The 19,250-nt window shown below is 39.7% G+C and overlaps 1 protein-coding gene across 2 annotated transcripts in view; it reads left to right on the top strand.

Moving 5' to 3' along the window:
* The window catches only part of LOC107804767 (dicer-like protein 4), a 55,546-nt gene extending 41,136 nt beyond the window's left edge, over positions 1 to 14,410 (top strand). For both annotated transcript variants that reach the window (XM_075236611.1, XM_075236610.1), the window contains exons 22-25: positions 5,889 to 6,215; positions 8,712 to 9,021; positions 9,092 to 9,206; positions 13,939 to 14,410. In XM_075236611.1, the coding sequence (XP_075092712.1) occupies positions 5,889 to 6,215; positions 8,712 to 9,021; positions 9,092 to 9,206; positions 13,939 to 14,092 (906 nt within the window). In that variant the 3' untranslated portion in view covers positions 14,093 to 14,410. The remainder of the gene's footprint in view (positions 1 to 5,888; positions 6,216 to 8,711; positions 9,022 to 9,091; positions 9,207 to 13,938) is intronic.
* Positions 14,411 to 19,250: the final 4,840 nt, after the last annotated feature.

Genomic DNA, 19,250 nt, shown 5'->3' with positions numbered 1-19,250 from the left:
ACACAGAGTGATCAGCCTCACTATGAGCCATGCCGAACTCCTGAATAATTGTGCTGAACTTACCAAACCAAGCTCGAGGGGACTGTTTCAAACCATATAGTGACCTGCGCAATCTGCACACACAACCATTAAACTCCCCCTGAGCAATAAAACCAGGTGGTTGCTCCATATAAACTTATTCCTCAAGATCACCGTGGAGAAAAGCATTCTTAATGTCTAACTGATAAAGAGACCAATGACGTACAACAGCCATGGATGGACAAAAAGAGACGAACAGATGCTACTTTAGCCACGGGAGAGAAAGTATCACTATAATCAAGCCCAAAAATCTGAGTATATCCTTTTGCAACAAGACGAGCCTTAAGCCGATCAACCTGGCCATCCGGACCGACTTTGACTGCATAAACCCAACGACAACCAACAGTAGACTTACTTGCAGGAAGAGGAACAAGCTCCCAAGTGTCACTGGCATGTAAAGCAGACATCTCGTCAATCATAGCATGTCGCCTTCCTGGATGAGATAGTGCCTCACCTGTAGACTTAGGGATAGAAACAGTGGACAAAGAAGATATAAAAGCATAATGAGGTGACGACAGACGATGATAACTTAAACCGACATAGTGGGGATTAGGATTAAGTGTGGATCGTACACCTTTGCGGAGTGCAATTGGTTGACTAAGAGGAGACAAGTCTGCAGTAGGTGCAGAATCTTATGCGGGGCGTGAATCATCTGGGCCTGATGCTGGAAGTAGACGACGATGATAAGTCAAGAGTGGTGAAGCTGCAGAAGGTTGAACTGGATTATGTGGAGGAACTGGAGCTATAGGTGGTGGAGCTACAACTGGAGCTGTAGGTGGTAGAGCTGGAGTGACTGAATCTCCAAAAGATGAAACTGGTAGTACCTCAGAAATATCTACGTGATGACTTGAACCTGTGAAGTATGATTGGGTTTCAAAGAAGGTAACATCAACGGACATAAGGTACCGTTGGAGGTCATGAGAGTAGCATCGATACTCCTTTTGTGTTCTCGAGAAACCCAGAAATACGCACTTAAGAGCACGAGGAGCTAACTTATCTGTTCCTGGAGTAAGGTTATGGACAAAACAAGTGCTTCCAAAGATACGGGGTGGAAGAGAGAACAAAGGTAAGTGGGGAAACATGACAGAGAATGGAACTTGGTTCTGGATAGCTGAAGATGACATACGATTAATAAGATAGCAAGATGTAAGAACTGCATCCCCCAAAAACGCAATGGAGCATGAGATTGTATGAGTAAGGTATGAGCAGTTTCAATAAGATGTCTATTCTTTCTTTCAGCTACCCCATTTTGTTGAGATGAGTACGGACAAGATGTTTGATGAATAATCCCATGAGATTTCATAAACTGCTGAAATTGGGAAGACAAATACTCTCGGGCATTATCACTACGAAATGCGCGAATAGAAACCCCAAATTGATTTTGAATTTTAGCGTGGAATGTCTGGAAAATAGAAAACAGCTCAGATCGATTTTTTATCAAAAATATCCAAGTGCACCTGGAATAATCATCAATGAAACTGACAAAGTAGCGGAATCCCAATGTGGAACTGACCCGACTAGGACCCCAAACATCTGAATGGACTAAAGTAAAAGGTGACTCTGCTCGATTATCAAGACGCCGAGGGAAATGGGAGCGGGTATGCTTACCGAGCTGACATGACTCACACTCTAGAGCTGACAAGTGAGATAAACCAGATACCATTTTCTGAAGTTTTGACAAAATGGGATGTCCCAACCGTTTATGTAATAAATTTGGTGAATCAGTAACAGAACAAGTTGTAGAAGGAAAACAAGATGTGAGTCCATGTGATTTAGCAAGGATAAGGTAATAAAGTCCGTTTGATTCACGCCCGGTACCAATGATCCGCCCTATACTACGTTCCTGTATAAAAACATGGTCATCAAGAAATAAAACAGCGCATTTAAGTGATTTGGCTAAGCGACTAACAGCTATGAGATTAAAAGGACTATTGGGAACATAAAGGACTGAATCTAAAGGTAACGAAGGAAGTGGGCTTGCTTGACCTATTGCAGTTGCCATGGTTTGAGACCCATTGGCCATTGTGACTTTTGGAAGAGATTGAGAATACCAAATAGTAGTGAAAAGAGATTTGTTACCAGAAATATGATCTGATGCACCTGAATCAATGACCCAAGACTCAGCGGATGAAGATTGGGAGAAACAAGTCACGTTATTACCTATTTGAACAACAGAAGCTATCTCAGAAGATGTCTGCTTACATGCTTTATACTGAAGGAACTCAATATACTCTGCTAAAGAAACCATCCGACTATTCAAAGCATCGGTTCCCATGTCGCTACAATTTGTAGTAGTAGGATTAACTTGAAATAGTGGAAATAAGTAACTCCTGTTAGAAAACTGAAGAAATAGCTTGAAAAACACTGTTTACAGCAGGAAAACAGAACAATGTTCTTTGCCGGAAACACTGTAGCTCGCCAGAAAATTCCAAAGTTGTCGGAATTTGTCGAAACCATGATGGATAGACTCGGAATTCCTTTGCGAGCAAGCTGTCCTGAAGAAATGTTTTCAAAAAATGGCCGCAAAGGTCACTGTTCACGCCGGAAAAATATAAAAGTGATCGGAATTTGATTTGAATTAGATGGGTAAGCTCGGAATTTTGAGGAGAGCACACTGTCCTGAAGAAGCTTCGCAAAAAAATGGCCGGAAAGTGGCCGGAACCCTCGCCGGAAAAGTTGTTGTTGCCGGCGCGTGGAGGAGCGTGGCGCCTTTTTTGCCGGATAAAATTTCAGGGGTTGGTCGTCGGAGGGTGATCTACCTCGTGGTGATGTTGGTTTTAGCACAACACCGACAGAAAGTGACTTTCACTTAGACAAGCCTTAGGTCACCGGAAAAATTGCACGATGACTAAGTTCTTTCTTCCCGGTTAACGTTGGAATGACGCACAGCGATCTTTTCTCACTAATGCTCTGATACCATGTGAGAAGGCACGGGAGAAAATATGTTATTGATATTGGATGATAAATACAATACAAACCCAAAGGTGTGGCCTAGTGGTCAATGAAGTGGGTGAGAACCATGAGGTCTCAGGTTCAAATCCCAGCGGAAGCAAATACTAGGTGATTTCTTCCCATCTATCCAAGCCTTGGTGGATAGAGTTACCTGGTACCTGTTGCTAGTGGGAGGTGGCAGGTATCCCGTGGAATTAGTCGAGGTGCACGCAAGCTGGCCCGGACACCACGGTTATAAAAAAAAATACAATACAAGAGGTCCCTATTTATAGCGATACACTACAAGGAGATATTACTCCTCTTCCAATGTGGGACAATCACACTATACATATCTGTAAACTAACAGTAAGAATTGTCATTGTAAGTTTTCCTATAAAAGAATCCAGGTATAAGACATTTGAGTCTTCAAATCATTTGATATTATTGCTAGAGGAGCAGATTGTGTATTAGGCAAAACGACATTGTCTCCACAAATAAGGGTAAGAATGTACTTTGTAAAGTGATGTGAAAGGTTTCAGGTGTAAGGCGTATGTCTCTGTCATTCTCCTTTTCTCTTATTTCTCGCAAAATTGTTTGATATTGTTGCACACAGGAGTTGATTGTTTTCCAGTTTAGGTCCTAAACTCTATTCCTGCTCCAGCTTTCTGACATTGGCCTTGCCAGAATAGCGATGTAACTGAAAGAAGTCTCAAAAGACGAACCTAGCTAAGCTAAAATAGTCTGACATTACTAAATGGACTATATTCTGACATGCACTACCTTTTTACCTGGAATGTCCCAAATCACCAAATCTTGCCTGGAAAACAAATTTATTATTTCATTTCTTTTATGAAGGTCATGTGTTCAAGTCGTGACAATAGCTTCTGGTGTTGAATAATAAAGAAACTAGGATAAGCTGATTCTAGATCAATATCAATAAAAAGAGGTTCTAGGGCAAGTGAAATTGAAAGCAGTCTATTTATAAAGAGAGTTGGAAAATCCAATCCAGTTGTTTAGAGTAATAATCATGATTAGAGTCAGTTGGATAAAATAACATTCCAATCCACAGCTAGTATTGGGATCAAGGCTTCTTTCCTTTGTTGGATCAGGAATAGACGACTCCAGTTAAATGCTTTTCCAGCAGGTTGAGGCTGCATTCCCACAGGATTGTTATTGCTGGTAAGCCTCGACTGAACAATTAGCGTTTTATCGAGGCTTACCAGCAATAAAGATCCTGTGCTAGAGTAGGGAAAGTCCTAAAGTCCATTCTAGAAAAAAACATAAATTAGGTGTAGTAGCTTTTGATATATGCAAGACCAACTAGTTGGAAATAAATCTTAGTTGTGTTGGTATACCTAATTTGACTCCAATGTTTGCCAGTGTCTTTTAGTTTGTGTAAAAATTTGTACACCCGTGTAGGGTAAGGTTTAGTGAACCTCTAGTTTTAGAGAATCTGTAAGTTGTAATAAAAGATAAATTATTGAGTATTTGAATGAATGCACCCAACTAGAGCGGAATGATATATAAAGGATTCATACAGTCGACTGCAACCAGTTTAGAATTGAGCATAGTCTTTTTTTCTTTTCCTAGGTAGGTGAGAAAGGAGCTTTATTGCCTAACCTTGCAGCAGTATATTTAGAGCTGAAATAGTGAGGAGAAAAGGTGGATGTTAATAGTTCATTAATGGGTAAAGCAGTGGAGGCTTTGGGCTCTAGCATTGTAATTCAGGGATGCTCTGGTCCTGTTAATAGTTCATGACAGTATCTTTGCTAAAGCATTAAGAAGAAAGATGAAGAATACCTTGGTATTGCGAGTCTATTGGAGTAAAAGAATAGTGAGAAATAGAAGAAGAAGCAATCAGAGTCAGGTACTTGAACATGAGCATCAGATATATGTTTTTATCTAACTCAGGTGCATGCAATTTTAGATATACCTTAACCTTACATGGAAGGATTCTTACGAGGTACAATGCCCATGCCGTGCCCAATTGACAGGTGTGCATCTGGACAAATGAAGAGTCCTGATAATGTAATGCATAAAGCACCGAGAAGCCACAGAAGATTCGCCAAAGCCATAGGCATTTTCCAACCATTAATATAAAAGAATATGGAGTTGTTCCATGGGCTACGTACAGAACAATATGGAGTTGTTCTTGCCTCTATTTGTAGAACATTATGAAATTCTATGTACTACATGCAAGATGTTTACCCGCATTCCTACTAAACAATATGGGAACTTCTGCATTTTAGCTTCTTGGATGGGTAGGGCTCCAAAGAAAATGAGAATCATTGAATTATTCAGGTGACGTTAACTAAATAATGTGCTATTTATTATAAATCGATGAACTGCAAATCCTAGGTTAAAAAATTTAACCCTATCAAGATAAAGATATTGATAGGGTAATAGACATGGTTAGCAGGTAACGTAACCTAAAATAAGATTTGAACCTATACCATAAGCATCCTTGAAAGGTTGGGCCACAAACTTACTAAAAGCAGATGTTTTCATGTTCTTTCTTAAGTTGTCTCTTGCATCATTGCACCTCCTTGTTTAAAAGAGAGTTTGTTGTCCAGTAAAAAAGCAAAGAGATTAGGGCTACTGAAAAGGAATGTTAGTCAAGTAAATTGGGTTCTGATGGTATACATGGAAGCATTTGTATATATCAAATAATACTGGGGTTGATTGCTTCTCTCCTGAGCAGTAAGGAAAATTGTTCAATCATTTCTTTTGCTGAAGCATTTGTATATATCAAGTAATACCGGGGTTGATTGCTTCTCCCCTCTCCCCTGAGCAGTAAAGAAAATTGTTCAATCATTTTTTTTGCTGAACCTTTGAAAGATGAATCCTCATTGTGCTCTCATGTTTACTGGTTGGTTCAGGCCCTTGGCGACCTGGTGGAGTCTTGTATGGGTGCAATCCTGCTTGACACAGGGTTTGACTTGAACCGTGCTTGGCATATAATGCTCTCCTTCTTAAAGCCCGTCATGAGCTTTACCAGGTTGCAGCATAATCCAAAAAGAGAACTCCATGAACTTTGCCAGTTTCATGGCTGGCATCTAAAGTTCCTGGTTTCAAAAAAAGATAGCAAATATCTAGTTGAGGCCAATGTGAGTGGGAAGAATGTTTCTGAAGCGGCTTCTGCTCCCAATATCAATAAAAAAGCTGCCAAAAGAATGGCTGCCCAGCAAGTACTTTCAAGCTTGACGGTATGCATCTTACTAGTTCCTGTGCTGTTATTTCTTCTTGTTGGAGCTCTTTTCCTGTATGTTACATGATCAAAATGAATGTCTCCCCCCACTCCACCCCGTCCCTTGCCCACCCCAACCCCCCTCCCAAAACCACCACTCCCCCAAAAACTCCGCTCCAACCCCCCCGCCCAAACCCCCCACACACCCTAACCGCATGACCCATCCCACCCCCCAACCACCACCACCACCCAAAAAAAAAACCACCCCCATAATGTCTGTCTAGGTTATAAATGCTCTTGAGATAATATTTTTTGCTTACTAACGAAATACCAGAAAATAAGTAAGAAAACCACTTATTTTTCAGGAAAAATTTTCCGTGGAAAACATTTTCCTTTCATACCAAGTACTCGCCAAGTCACTGATGACTTGAATCACTTGGCTTGCTCAGGAAAACCTTTGATGCTGCGTGGATTGTTAGTGAGATTTTAACCTTAGGGTATTTGGGTATTGGTTGTAGCAACTAGCTAGAATGCTAAGGTCCTACAGTGAGGGGCTTTGGTGGCTGTACTATGCTGAATTTGGGTGCAAACCTAGACCATGTCATGATCACCTTCTTTCAAATGCCATGTATGAGAAAGAGTGGTTTTTTTTGCAATAATTTGGTGCATGGTTGCAGGCCTCTCCCATGGTGTTCTGTTGACTAATCCTTAAAGAATTTTGAGATCTCTGTAACTTTAATAATTATTTTTAGCTCCAAAATATTGTAATCCTGCTGTTGTGCTCTTCTTCGTTATGAACGAACTTTCTCCTCATACAATAAAATAGTACGAAAACATCGATTTTGGTGGCTTATTGCTCAAATTGATTTCTTCTCGTGACATCACTGTTCTTGTAGCACAGACTTTCTTGTTGATTCCATCATTCAAGTCTTTACTCACCCCAACATCAGGTTGCTGCTTTATGTTGATAATCTCTTCAGCGGTTTTGCTGGAGGAGCATGATTGAGATCACTGAACTGCTTGCTCTCACAGCTTTCTTCATTTATGTGATACCACCGTGGTGTTACAAAGTTATATTTGGTCTTTGTAGTGGATCAAGTTGCAGAGAATGTTCTCATTGCATTCACGCTCTGTACTAGTGATGAGTCTTGCCTAAAGGATTATGACAGTAGGTAGTCATCAGATACAGAGCTCAAAAGAGGCTGTTCAAGCACTTAGTGACTATAGCTTTATCCATTAGTTCAGGGAGCCAACTTTCTTGCTCCATTTTCGTTTCTAGACCTTCAAAAGTAATAAAAATTGTTCAACTCCTTGGGGAAGAACTTCTCAGCACCCCTTAATTTGTGCTTCAGAAATACCCCCCCCCCCCTGCCGAATAAAACAAGGCATAAGCTGATGTATATAATTTTGGATAATACATAAGGACCCCTCAAACTTGTCCCAAATTTCCCCTTACAACCTTAAACTTTGCAGGGGTCGTATTACTCCCTGAACAACTTCTAAGTGGTATTAGTACCCCCTTTGTTGGCCAACCCCTGTTTTAAGGAAAGGAAGTGCTTAGCATGCAATTCTTGCTTCCACGTGTCAATTTCATTTTAAAAACTTTTTGTCATTTTACCCCTAAACTATGTGAAATGGATCATTCATGTCCTTTAATTCAAATCAATTATTGTGGTTTAATTTTAAGCTTCAACACGTGGCGATTTGTGGTGCTAATCATTTTCCATTAGTAGAAAAGGGCAAGTGTAGACCATTTTGGTAACAACAGGGGTAGTTTCAACCCCAACTTCTTATAAAAGTAAACCATTTCTCATAGTTCAGGAGCAACTATGTACCTTCGCCATGCATTTAACAAAAAATTATCTTGCAAAAACAAATTATAAAACTTCTTTTTGGTCCCTCACACTCTTAAAGAGAGAATGATGAACACTTTCTATGCCAGGTGACTGAGAAAGGGGGCATTAATTCCACTTGAAAGTTTTTTAGGGGGGTACTAGGACCCTCACAATGTTCAAGGTCGTAATGGGAAATGGGGACAAGTTTCATGGATCAGTTTACATTGCCTTATGAGCATTCAGAGTAGAGAAATGCATCACTATGCTATGCATACGGATAATGATTTATCACTAAAACCTATAACATTTCTCGCAGAACTTCGCAAGTTTCTCACTTTAGTTGATAAATTACCTAGTTTTGGCAAATAATTTATTGACTGGTTTACATAATATCAAGTATGCTTCGATGTTCCTTTTGCCTTCTATTTTTACTTCTCTTCTTCAAATGTCTCTCTGGTCAGTGAGACAGTGACAACACTTATGCTACTTTTGTTCTTTGCTTCTCTCAGCAGTTGCATGCTGATCAGGCGTCGTTACTATAGATGTCAGCTCTTCTTATCTGATTTTATCATTGTTTCTGCAGTTTGATTTCCATTTTAGTATTCCAATCTTAGTACCTCCCTTATCGGACTTCTCTTATATAGCTATTTTGCAGTTCAGTAATGTCTTCCAATGTGCAGGCTCAAGGCTATAGGCGCAAGTCTAAATCACTGGAGCAAGTGGTAAAAACAGCTAAAAAGATGGAAGCTAAACTGATAGGATATGATGAAACACCCTGTGTTCTTACTGCTAGGTGCAATGACGTGGAGAAGAACGAAGCATCTGAAAGTGATCGTGACTTGATAGTATTCCCTATTAGTGAAGAACTTGCAAGAAATTGCAATTTCAAGTTAAAGCCTGCGAGAAAGTTGGCCCCAGAGGCAGCTGTACAATGCAATTCTGAGCAGACCATCATGCCTAATGGTTCTAATTCAGATTCAAAAGCTACAGGTATCAATAACAAGGATCTCTATCTGCTTATTTATCCATGTTGTCATTCTCTTACTCCAAAATAATTCAGGTGGTGCAATAAATGGATCGGCAAAGTCAATTTTGCATGAAGTTTGTGCTGCCAACTGCTGGAAACCTCCTAGATTTGAATGTTGCAAGGAGACAGGGCCAAGCCACTTGAAAGAGTATGTAGTGAACTAGTAAAAAGTAGCTTTTATTTTCATTCCAGAATTTTGAGCAGATTCCTGCAATCATGAAAACGTAAACTAAACCGTAATGAACAAAATGCATTAACTAATTACTCATCTCAAAGTAATTATTCAGCATTGTAAAATATCGAGTTTCATGAAATGGCCCAAAATTGTAAAATGACAAGTTGTACTGGAAAATAACATTTGACATTAGGGGTGACAAGTGGGCCGGTCCCGGGTCTTAAATAAACAGGCTAAACGGTCCCGAGCTAAACGTGCTTTTTGTAGGAACCGGCCAGGGACCGAGCTCACGAGCTCATGGTCCCGGGCTAAACGGGCTGGGGTCGTGGTCCCAACGGGCTAAATGGGCCCACGGCTAAGTTGTGATTTTAAAAAAAAAATTAAATAGAAATTAGAGACAAAAAGATGTTAAAAAAATATCTAAGGCAATGCCTTGTAAATTTATTATAGAATTGTGACCTAATTTTTTAATTCAAATTTAAAGACAAAAATATTGTAAAAAGATATTCAAAGCAATGCCTTGTAATTTTATTATAGCAATAAAAAATATGGCAATATCTTTCTTAGTCTTCCTCCCCCCTCCCCCCCCCCCCCCCGTGGAATGAGCACAACAAGGTGCTAATAACACCATTGAGAAGAAAAAGGAACCAATCAAGATGTGCCAAAATACAAGTTACATAATACATACTATTTTTTGTTCATACAAGTTACATGATATTTTTTACAAACTTCATAAATCCTTCAAGGTTCGGAGGAAGTTCCGTAGGTGGTGGCGGAAAAGTAGCTTGGTCATCGCCGCTTCCATTGTCGGGCGAAGCAGCATCCTCAGCAAGTTCAGCTAGCATTTCTTCGTAAGCTTCGTCTACCTCTGGTTGTAATTCAGCCAAGTCCAAAATTTCTTCTTTCCGAACGGATCCAATCTCTGAAAAGTACTGATTTTCCAAGTTCTCCCTCATAGACGCTCTATAATCACAGATTTGAAGTCTTGCTTGACTGAAAGCGCTCTCTGATGCCACGATTGAAGCTTGAATAGTTAAAATGTCTCGGGTCATCCTTGAAAGAACTGAAAAGTATTTTCTTTGTCCTTCCACCATTGCAAAATATTAAAGGTGCCATCGGGATTCACTTCCTCAAGTTGCTGCGACATATAAACTTCAAGCTCATTTAGTTGTGAAAAATAATTACTACTAGAACCAAATTGTAACAACCTTAATATTGTTTTACTATTTTTTGGAATAAAGTAAGTAATAGTAGCAACCTCACAATTTTTTCACTATTTTGTTTTGATAAAGTAAACAATTGTAGCAAATATAGAACAAAATTAGAGAGAGATTTAGATAGATTGATATTGATTTTGTAAGAAAATGAAAGAATGAGAGGGTATTTATAGTAGAAAATAGGGAAAAAGTGTAATAATAAAAAGTTTGGGGTTAAAACTAAGTTGGGGGAGTTAAATGGCTATTTTTTAAACCCTCAACAGCTCTTTTTTTTCAAACAACAAACGGCTCTTTTTTTAAAAATAAAATATTCGTTGGACCCGCCAAGGGACCGATCCGGTCCCGGTCTCTTGGCGGGTCAAACGGGCCCGGTCCTAACGGTTCCTAGCTAAGAACCGGTCCACCTCTAGCAGGCCTAACAGTCCCAGTCCGTTTAGCCCACTTAGCCCATGGGCCCGGCCCACTTGCCACTCTTATTTGACATTCATGAATGAAGCCTAGGAAACTTATGCCTCCAACAAGTACCGATAAGAAATGGAACTTGGGCCTAACTCAACCCCAATAGTTAGCTCATGAGGTAAGGATTTTCCAAGACCATGTAAGGAGACCAAGAGTCTCATCCACAACTGATGTAGGTCTCTAACACCCCCTCCCTACGCACACACACCGACACACAAGCTCAGAACTGGACATTTGGAGTGTAAATATAATATGGGCCCATACTGAATACGGAAGATAAATTAACACATGATGATATACTGAAAGTCTGAATGATATAAATCAAGTGCGGAAATACTAACATAAATCTGAAACGTATTTGTAGCCAACATTGCTTAACATGAAAAGTGTGTGACTCTGTCTAACTGTTACTCTAGTCTATGAAGCCTCTAATGAAGTACTGAAAATACTGACTATCTATAAATACTGAAAGATTGCAAAGTGATGATAATGCCCCGAAAGAACTAGGGATCACCAAATAGCTGGTACGAGAATCCTAGCGCTCTGAATCATCAACCTGTAGATCATTACCTGTATCGTGAGATGCAGGCCCCGGGCAAAAGGGACGTGAGTACATTTGAATTGCACTGGTATGTAAAGCAACTGAAAGAAAGAATTATAAATGCTGAAACTGAAACTAAGCTGATAACTGAGAATTGATAACTGAAATGATAACTGAACAAAGGAAGTAAGGATATGAATATTCCCTCTTCTGAATGATGAACAACCTGTTTATCTGAATAAACTACGGCCTCGAGCCCAATATATATGTGCACAAGCTACGGCCTCAGGCCCAAAAATGTATAAAGCATCAACTACGGCCTCAGGCCCAAACATGCATAAAGCATAAACTACGGCCTCAGGCCCAAATACAGGTGTTCAACATTCAGGGATTTAAAAACATGAACTGAGAATCGTACTGTAATACATGATACTGAACGATATTGAGTTACATGATACTTGAATGATGAATAGAATTGAACTAAGACATGTATTCATGAACTGATTATGAGGACTTATGTTTCAACTATTTATGGCATGCTGGTAATTTAGGCTGAGACTCATGGGAGTTAACACAAGTCTATATTGATTACGCACTAAGCCCACAACGTTCGGAATGAAAGTCATGAACGAATTATGAAGCTAGAGAATAGAAGTTCTGCAATTATTCAGGGAACTAGGCTTAACTATATTTCTGAGGCAATTAGTAACGTCTACAACTATTCATGGAACTGAGGCATAATTACTTTCTGAGGAAATTTGTAATAGTCATAAGAATGAGACGTAGGGAGAATCATTAACATTCCCAAACGTAGAGAGTTAGCCTCGCATACCTTAACTTCCTTCTCTTGAGCGTAATACAACATTCGGCCAACCCTTTCAACTTTAATCTATATCAATACAAGTCAAAGGGATTCCATATTAGCAATAATACTTATGTTTTGGCCGCTTAGGCCTTTTATCAAACACTTGGTAGGCATAAAGCTTCATAGTCCTTATTAATGATGTTTCTACACCCAACAACCCATTCTTTTGCTCCTAGATAATATTAAAATCTCAAATTGTTATAATCAATACCATTCTTCATCACTCGTAAGATAAACAACACCCTTTAACCAATAATCAACAATCAATAACCCAAACCTATAACCGTTCATGCTTTTCTATTAAACTCATCAACTCATATCTCATGAACATAGAGTCTATAATCAATGGTATAATCAATTAGAGAGTGAAGACATTACCTTTTTGAAGTTCAATCCTCTTGAATTCGAGTTCTAGGGTTCCTTCTCTCAACAATGATGCCCCAATCGAATATCTAACAATTTGGAGGGTTTACCCATGTTAATAAGGTATTGAGGAATTGAAATCAACTTAGAATCACCATTCGAACTTACCTTGGATGGTGGAGGGACCTTGGGAGAGCTTCTTGAGAGCTTCCCTTTCTAGAGCAAATTTTTGTGTTTTGGGGTGGGGGGGACGAAGTAGGGCTTTAAAAATGACCCCCCCCACGCACCTGAAGGCCTGACTACGCAAAATGGTAGTAGCACTGCCTCAAGTGCGCGGCCGCGCACGTGACCCTCTGGGCGCGCACCTGGCCGCGCATATTGTGCACTGCTCTGTAAAACACACGTAACGTTTTGCACAGAGATACGTTTGGGCTCCATAATATATCGTTGGAAAGCTATTTCAAAGGGCTATAAATTTACGACATTCTTCTAGAAGGCAGTACCTTCCATAAACTTAGTCGATTTTATTGAATCTTATGCACCTCACTCTCCATCTTGATTCCAAAACAACTATTTCCACTGATACTCATCCTGATGGGACTTCATATGTCTAAAATATCAAATTAATACCCATTTAACATATCCACACCTAGTCCAAATGTACGGGGTGTTACAAAGATAATGGACCTTGAGCCTAATTCAACCCGAAAAGTTAGCTCAAAAGGTGAAGATTGGCCAAGACCATATAAGGAGACCAATTACTCCATCCACAACCGATGTGGGGAATCTACCAAGTAGAAATCAATGCACCATATAGAAGAAAAGTTCAGCTTGAGATGGGAGGATATATGCAATCATACTTTGTATCTGGTTAATTTCTGCACTATTTGATTGTTTAAATTTTTATTTTGCACTTGTAGTTCTCAAGTTTAATTCTTGGAACCTATTAACATAAAGAAAATCCTTGCTGGTTATGTGGTTTAATGCTGTCCTTGGGAATCCATGTCTTTAAGTTTGTCATCTGATCTAACCAGAAAAGGTAAAAACCACTAACATCATCCTCAATTTCTTGATTATTTCTGTGCACTGAAAATCCTTGACATTTTATAGCCTATGGCACCTACCTTTATTGTGAGAGGGAGGGATGGAGGGAGAGGTGTTAAAGTAAATAGCTTATGTTGTGCCCAACCCCCCCCCCCCCCATGTTCTCCAAACTGCATACATTATGTCCCCTCTTTAATTTTACAAAATCGTCTTCAGGTTTACTTTTCGGGTGGTGGTGGAAATTGAAGAAACCTCGAGAGTTATAGAGTCTTGTGGAGCTCCTCGGGCGAAAAAGAAAGATGCAGCTGAGGATGCAGCGGAAGGGGCACTTTGGTTCTTGAAGCACGAAGGATACATGTTCGATAACTGAGAGTGCTTACCCTCTGAATACTGACTTAATTAAAAGTAACAAAAAATGTATGTATGATCTTTAGCGCAACGATAATACGGCTGTATGTCTATCCTATATGTATACAGGTATATAATTTGTATATTAACCAGGTGATAAAGGGGTCTTTCTCACTCACTCCTGGTGTCGCTGCAAATAGAATAGGTGCTAAATGATGTAATTAGTTGTACTTGGCAAATTGCTTTAGGCATTGAAATCATATCAGGCCTGCCATTTTTTGGAGGTCATCCCATTCTTGGTGGGAAAAAAAGTATCCCATTCTTGGTGTTTTTATTTCAATTCTCTTTTTTCTTCATTTTTTTGTTCGCTTTCTTCTTGATTAAACCAGTCACAGTCTCACAGATGCCTGCTACTTGAAATTCCTGTGCTATTGCCGTTGAGTGTAAATGAGGGAAAAGATTACCTTACAGAGTATGTAGGAACTTGCTAATTTGTACCAAGTCTGTCATTTTCTATTATCAGTTTTACTTAATTGTTTCTTATGATATAACGTTAATTTAACAAGAAAATGATAGGCACTTCTTTTTCTTTCAAGGTATAATAGTAGAAAATACAATTCTAAGCAAGCCAACGTTAGAATAACGTGATGTGATGGCGCCTAACATTTTACTTGTTAGGCAAGCCAACGTTAGAATAATTTTAGCCATTTTTAACACTTCAAATTGAATAATAATAAAGAAACCAATATAATCGAAATAAATCTAGAATAGAATGAGTAAACCAAAAATTAACAATGATGTCTAAATACCATCCTAGAATTGGTGTGACAAGTGCACGAACGACTAGAATAATATAAATAATGGTCTGAATGAAAGTAAAACTGTCTGAAATGAAATAAACAGCTAGGATAAGGTAGAAGGGGACTTCAAGGTTTGCGCACGTCAATATATCTACCTCAAGCCTCCGTATGCGATAATTCGAGTTGGCGCACCTCACGTATAGTTAGGTCCAGTACCAAAATCTGCACAAGAAGTGGAGAGTGTAATATGAGTACAACCGACCCAATGTACCCCGTAAGTGTCGAGCCTAACCTTGACGAGGTAGTGACGAGGCTATGATAGGACACTCACGTAAATAAACCTGTACAAACATATATATATATATATATATATATATATATATATATGTACGTAAACAGCAACAAAATAGAGATTTAACAATGTATAATTGGGAAGGGACATGCCAAAGGGGAAAGAGATACGATAACTGCAACAGGTATGACATCACAAGATAGCCAAATAAATTATCAACCAATAAAGACGGACAACATACGGTATAAAGATGGCACGGCATCACCCTTCGTGCTTTAACACTCTCCCTTAGTAAAAATAATATAAATTCGGAAGATAAAATAGCATAGTGAATATGTTTTATGTCAAATATGATGCCACGATACCAAACCTCAACTTCCAAAATACTCCACCATTACTAATTAAGCAATAATAATGGGAGAAATGATCAATTAAGTAATAATGTAACCTAGGCATGGATATCATAAATAAAAAGGCAATAAATCACAAGGAAACAAATTTCACCCGCATGCTTTATCCCACAACAATACATAAATGCTCGTCACCTCGTATATACGTTGTACCCACACGTTAATTATGTAGCAAATCGGCAAACAAGTCATAATCCCTCAAGTCAAGGTTAACCACAACACTTACCTCGCTCCACAATTCAAGCAATCACTCAACCACGGCCTTGCCTTTTGAACAAGCCTCCAAACCAACCAAACCTAGCAATTAATCGGCCAACAATTCAAATTAAGCTTTAGAAACTACTCACAAATTTTAAAGAGGTCCAATTTAGATCATTTTCGAAAAATTTAACGAAAGTCAACCCCATTCCCCCTCCCCCGGGCCCGCATCTCGAAACCTAATAAAATTCACAAAGCCCGAACACTCGTTCCGATACGAGTCCAACCATACCAAAATTAACAAATTCTGATATCGGATCGCCCTTCAAATCCTCATTTTAAATTCTTGAAAGATTTTACAAAAATTCTCATTTCTTCCATTTAATTGTAACGACCCAACCAGTCGTTTTGAGTGTATTAGCCCAGATCCCCTATTTACTGCATTCCCCGTATCTTTTTATGCTTATGTGATTTGGGAGGTTCCGTTTTTGGTTTCGGAGTGTTTTGGGATACTTAGTCCCTAAAATGGAAGCTTAAGTCTTAGCATTTTGACCGTAGTCGGACTATGTGAAGACGACTCTGAAATGAAGTTTCGTCGGTTCCGTTAGCTCCGTTGGGTGATTTTGAACTTAGGAGCGTGTCTGGATTGTGTTTTGGAGGTATGTAGCTGATTTTGGGTTGAATTGGCGAAAGTCGAATTTTTGGAGATTTTGACCGGTAGTGGACTTTTTGATATCGGGGTCGGATTCCGATTCCGGAAGTTGGAGTAGGTCCGTAATGTCAATTATGACCTGTGTGCAAAATTTAAGGTTAATCGAACGTGATTTGATATGTTTCGGCATCAGTTGTAGAAGTTGAAGTTTCAAAGTTCATTAAGTGTGAATTGGAGGGTGATTCGTGTTTTTAGCGTTGTTTGATGTGATTTGAAGGTTCGACTAAGTTCGTATAGTGTTTTAGAACTTGTAGGTATATTTGGTTGAGGTCTCGGGGGCCTCGTGTTGATTTCGGGTGGTTAACGGATCATTTTGGACTTAGGAGAGATTGCTGATTTTTGGTTTTCTTTAGTTCTTGTTTCCTTCTTCGCGTTCGCGAGGGGAGTCTCGCGTTCTCGAAGAGGAACTGGAGGCAGGCAAAATTTTTGTGCTTCGCGTTCGCGATGAAGGTCTCGCGTTCGCGAAGCACTGAGGTACTTGGTCTACGCGTTCGCGACGGAGGTCCCGCGTTCGCGTGGAGGTATTGGCCAACTGGGTCCCCATGCCCTTTTTGCCTACGCGTTCGCGACGTTGGTCCCGCATTCGTGTAGGGTCGAGCTGAGTGGTCTTCGCATTCGCGACAAGGACATCGCGTTTGCAATGGAAGATTTTGGGCCGAAGTAAATTTGTGCTTCGCGAACGCGAGGGTGTGGTCGCGTTCGCGAAGAAGCTAAGGAAATGCCTGTTAAAGTTTCCAAAATCGAGGGTTGGATATTTTTATCAAAACTTGAGTTTGAGAGCTCGGATTTGGGCGAGATTTTTAGGGATTTTCAGAGACATCAATTGGGTAACGATTTTTCCCTTGATTTTGTTTATATCCCACTAATCTATCACTAATTTCATCTTTTAATTTCGAATTTGGGTGGAAAATTTAGGGAAAATGGGAAGAAGTTTTTCCACTAAGATTTTGGGTTTTGATTGATATTTTGATATCATATTTGGATAATTTTGGTACGAGTGGACTCGTGAGTGAATGGGTGTTCATATTTTTTGACTTTTACCCGATTTCGAAATGTGGGCCCGGGGAGGCTTTTTAGGGCGATTTTCGAAATTCTTGTTAAAGTCTTGATTTCATAAATTAAATTAGTCTATTATAGTTGTATTCATGGTATGAAATTGTTTTGGCTAGAATTGGGCCATTCAGAGTCGGATAATTGAGGAAAGGGCATTCTTACTGATTGATTGAGCTTGGTGCGAGGTAAGTGGCTTGCCTAACCTTGTGCGGGGGAAATCCCCTTAGGATTTGGTACTGTTGTGATATGTGAGCGCCATGTACGCGAGGTGACGAGTACGTATATGAGCTATTTGTTGTAAAACCTGATTTTACTAAGTAGCAACCTGTTTTCCTTTTAATTTGGGTTATACCATTTTCTAAGTAGTAATTTGCTTTTCATTCTTATTTGCGTTATACCAATATGTGTAGTTATCCTGTTTAGTCTAATATCGCATGTCTACAATCTTTAACTGCTTATTTGAACTCTGTGAAGCATGCCTAGTTGATTTTCTGTTTTTCCTTGTTCTTTATCAGTATTAACTATAGAAATCTTGTTGTTAACTGTTGTATTTATCAGTTTGAGTTGTGTGTTTACTTTTGAGACTACGAGACGGTTCCTTGGGAGTTCTCCCTGTAAAATTACTTTTGAGACTACGTGGCGGTTCCTCATGAGTTCTCCCTGCACATTTACTTTTGAGACTACGAAGCGGTTCCTCATGAGTTCTCCCTGCACATTTACTTTTGACACTACAAGGCGGTACCTCATCCCCTATGTCAAACACTTCCTGTATTCCTTTTATTAGACTCTGCTGTATAGAAATGCTATTTTTCTTCTGTAGCTTGTGACTTACGATGTTCCAGATTTTGGGAAGACTGTGTATTTATAGAGTATTGGTTATTGTACATGTCGAGCGATATTGTTACTAGTTATTCAATTATCCAGTGTTGTTAGTTGCCAAATTTTACTTTCGTTTTGTTATTTTTCGCATTTTGTTAGGCTTACCTAGTCGTAGAGACTAGGTGTCATCACGATGTTATACATAGGGAGTTTGGGTCGTGACACTAATGATATAAAATAGTTATGAAATCACGAAATATAATCAATTTCGGATAAAGAACACTTACCCACCTCATACTCGTGAAAAATCCCTCTGAAATCGCTCAAAGCCGAGGCTTCAAACTCAAAAATGATAAAAATACCAAACCCCGAAATATGTGTTTCTGTCGAGACATGTTCGCCCCTGCGACATATTGGCCGCATATGCGGCGTCGCTTGTGCGAGAGAAGTTCCGCTTTCTGCGGAAGGTCATTGGAGAAATGGCTCTCGCACTTGCAGAAAACTATCCGCTGGTGCGGCATTGCAGGTGCGACAATAGGTCCGCATATGCAAGGCCGCTACTGCGCCAGTTTCTTGCTTCGAAGCGCACGCAGGTGCACTTCATTTCTCCGCATATGCGATGGTCCCCAAGCCTAGTATGTTTCCCCTTCTGCGATCAATGTGCCGCATCTGCGGGCTCGCATCTGGGACCAGCCCTCGTAGATGCGGACACACCACAATAGACCTGCCCAACTTAACCAAGAATGATCCAAACGATCCGAAACTCATCTGAGCCCCTCGGGTCCCCGTCTGAATATTCCAACATGTCCCGTAATATAACACGGACTTACTTGAGGTCTTAGATCACATCAAACAACGTCAAAACTACAAATCACACCTCGATTCGAACTTAATGA

This window comes from Nicotiana tabacum, chromosome 18 (assembly GCF_000715075.1).
Source record: "Nicotiana tabacum cultivar K326 chromosome 18, ASM71507v2, whole genome shotgun sequence".
Taxonomy (NCBI): domain Eukaryota; kingdom Viridiplantae; phylum Streptophyta; class Magnoliopsida; order Solanales; family Solanaceae; genus Nicotiana; species Nicotiana tabacum.
This window is presented reverse-complemented; position numbering and strand designations above follow the sequence as displayed.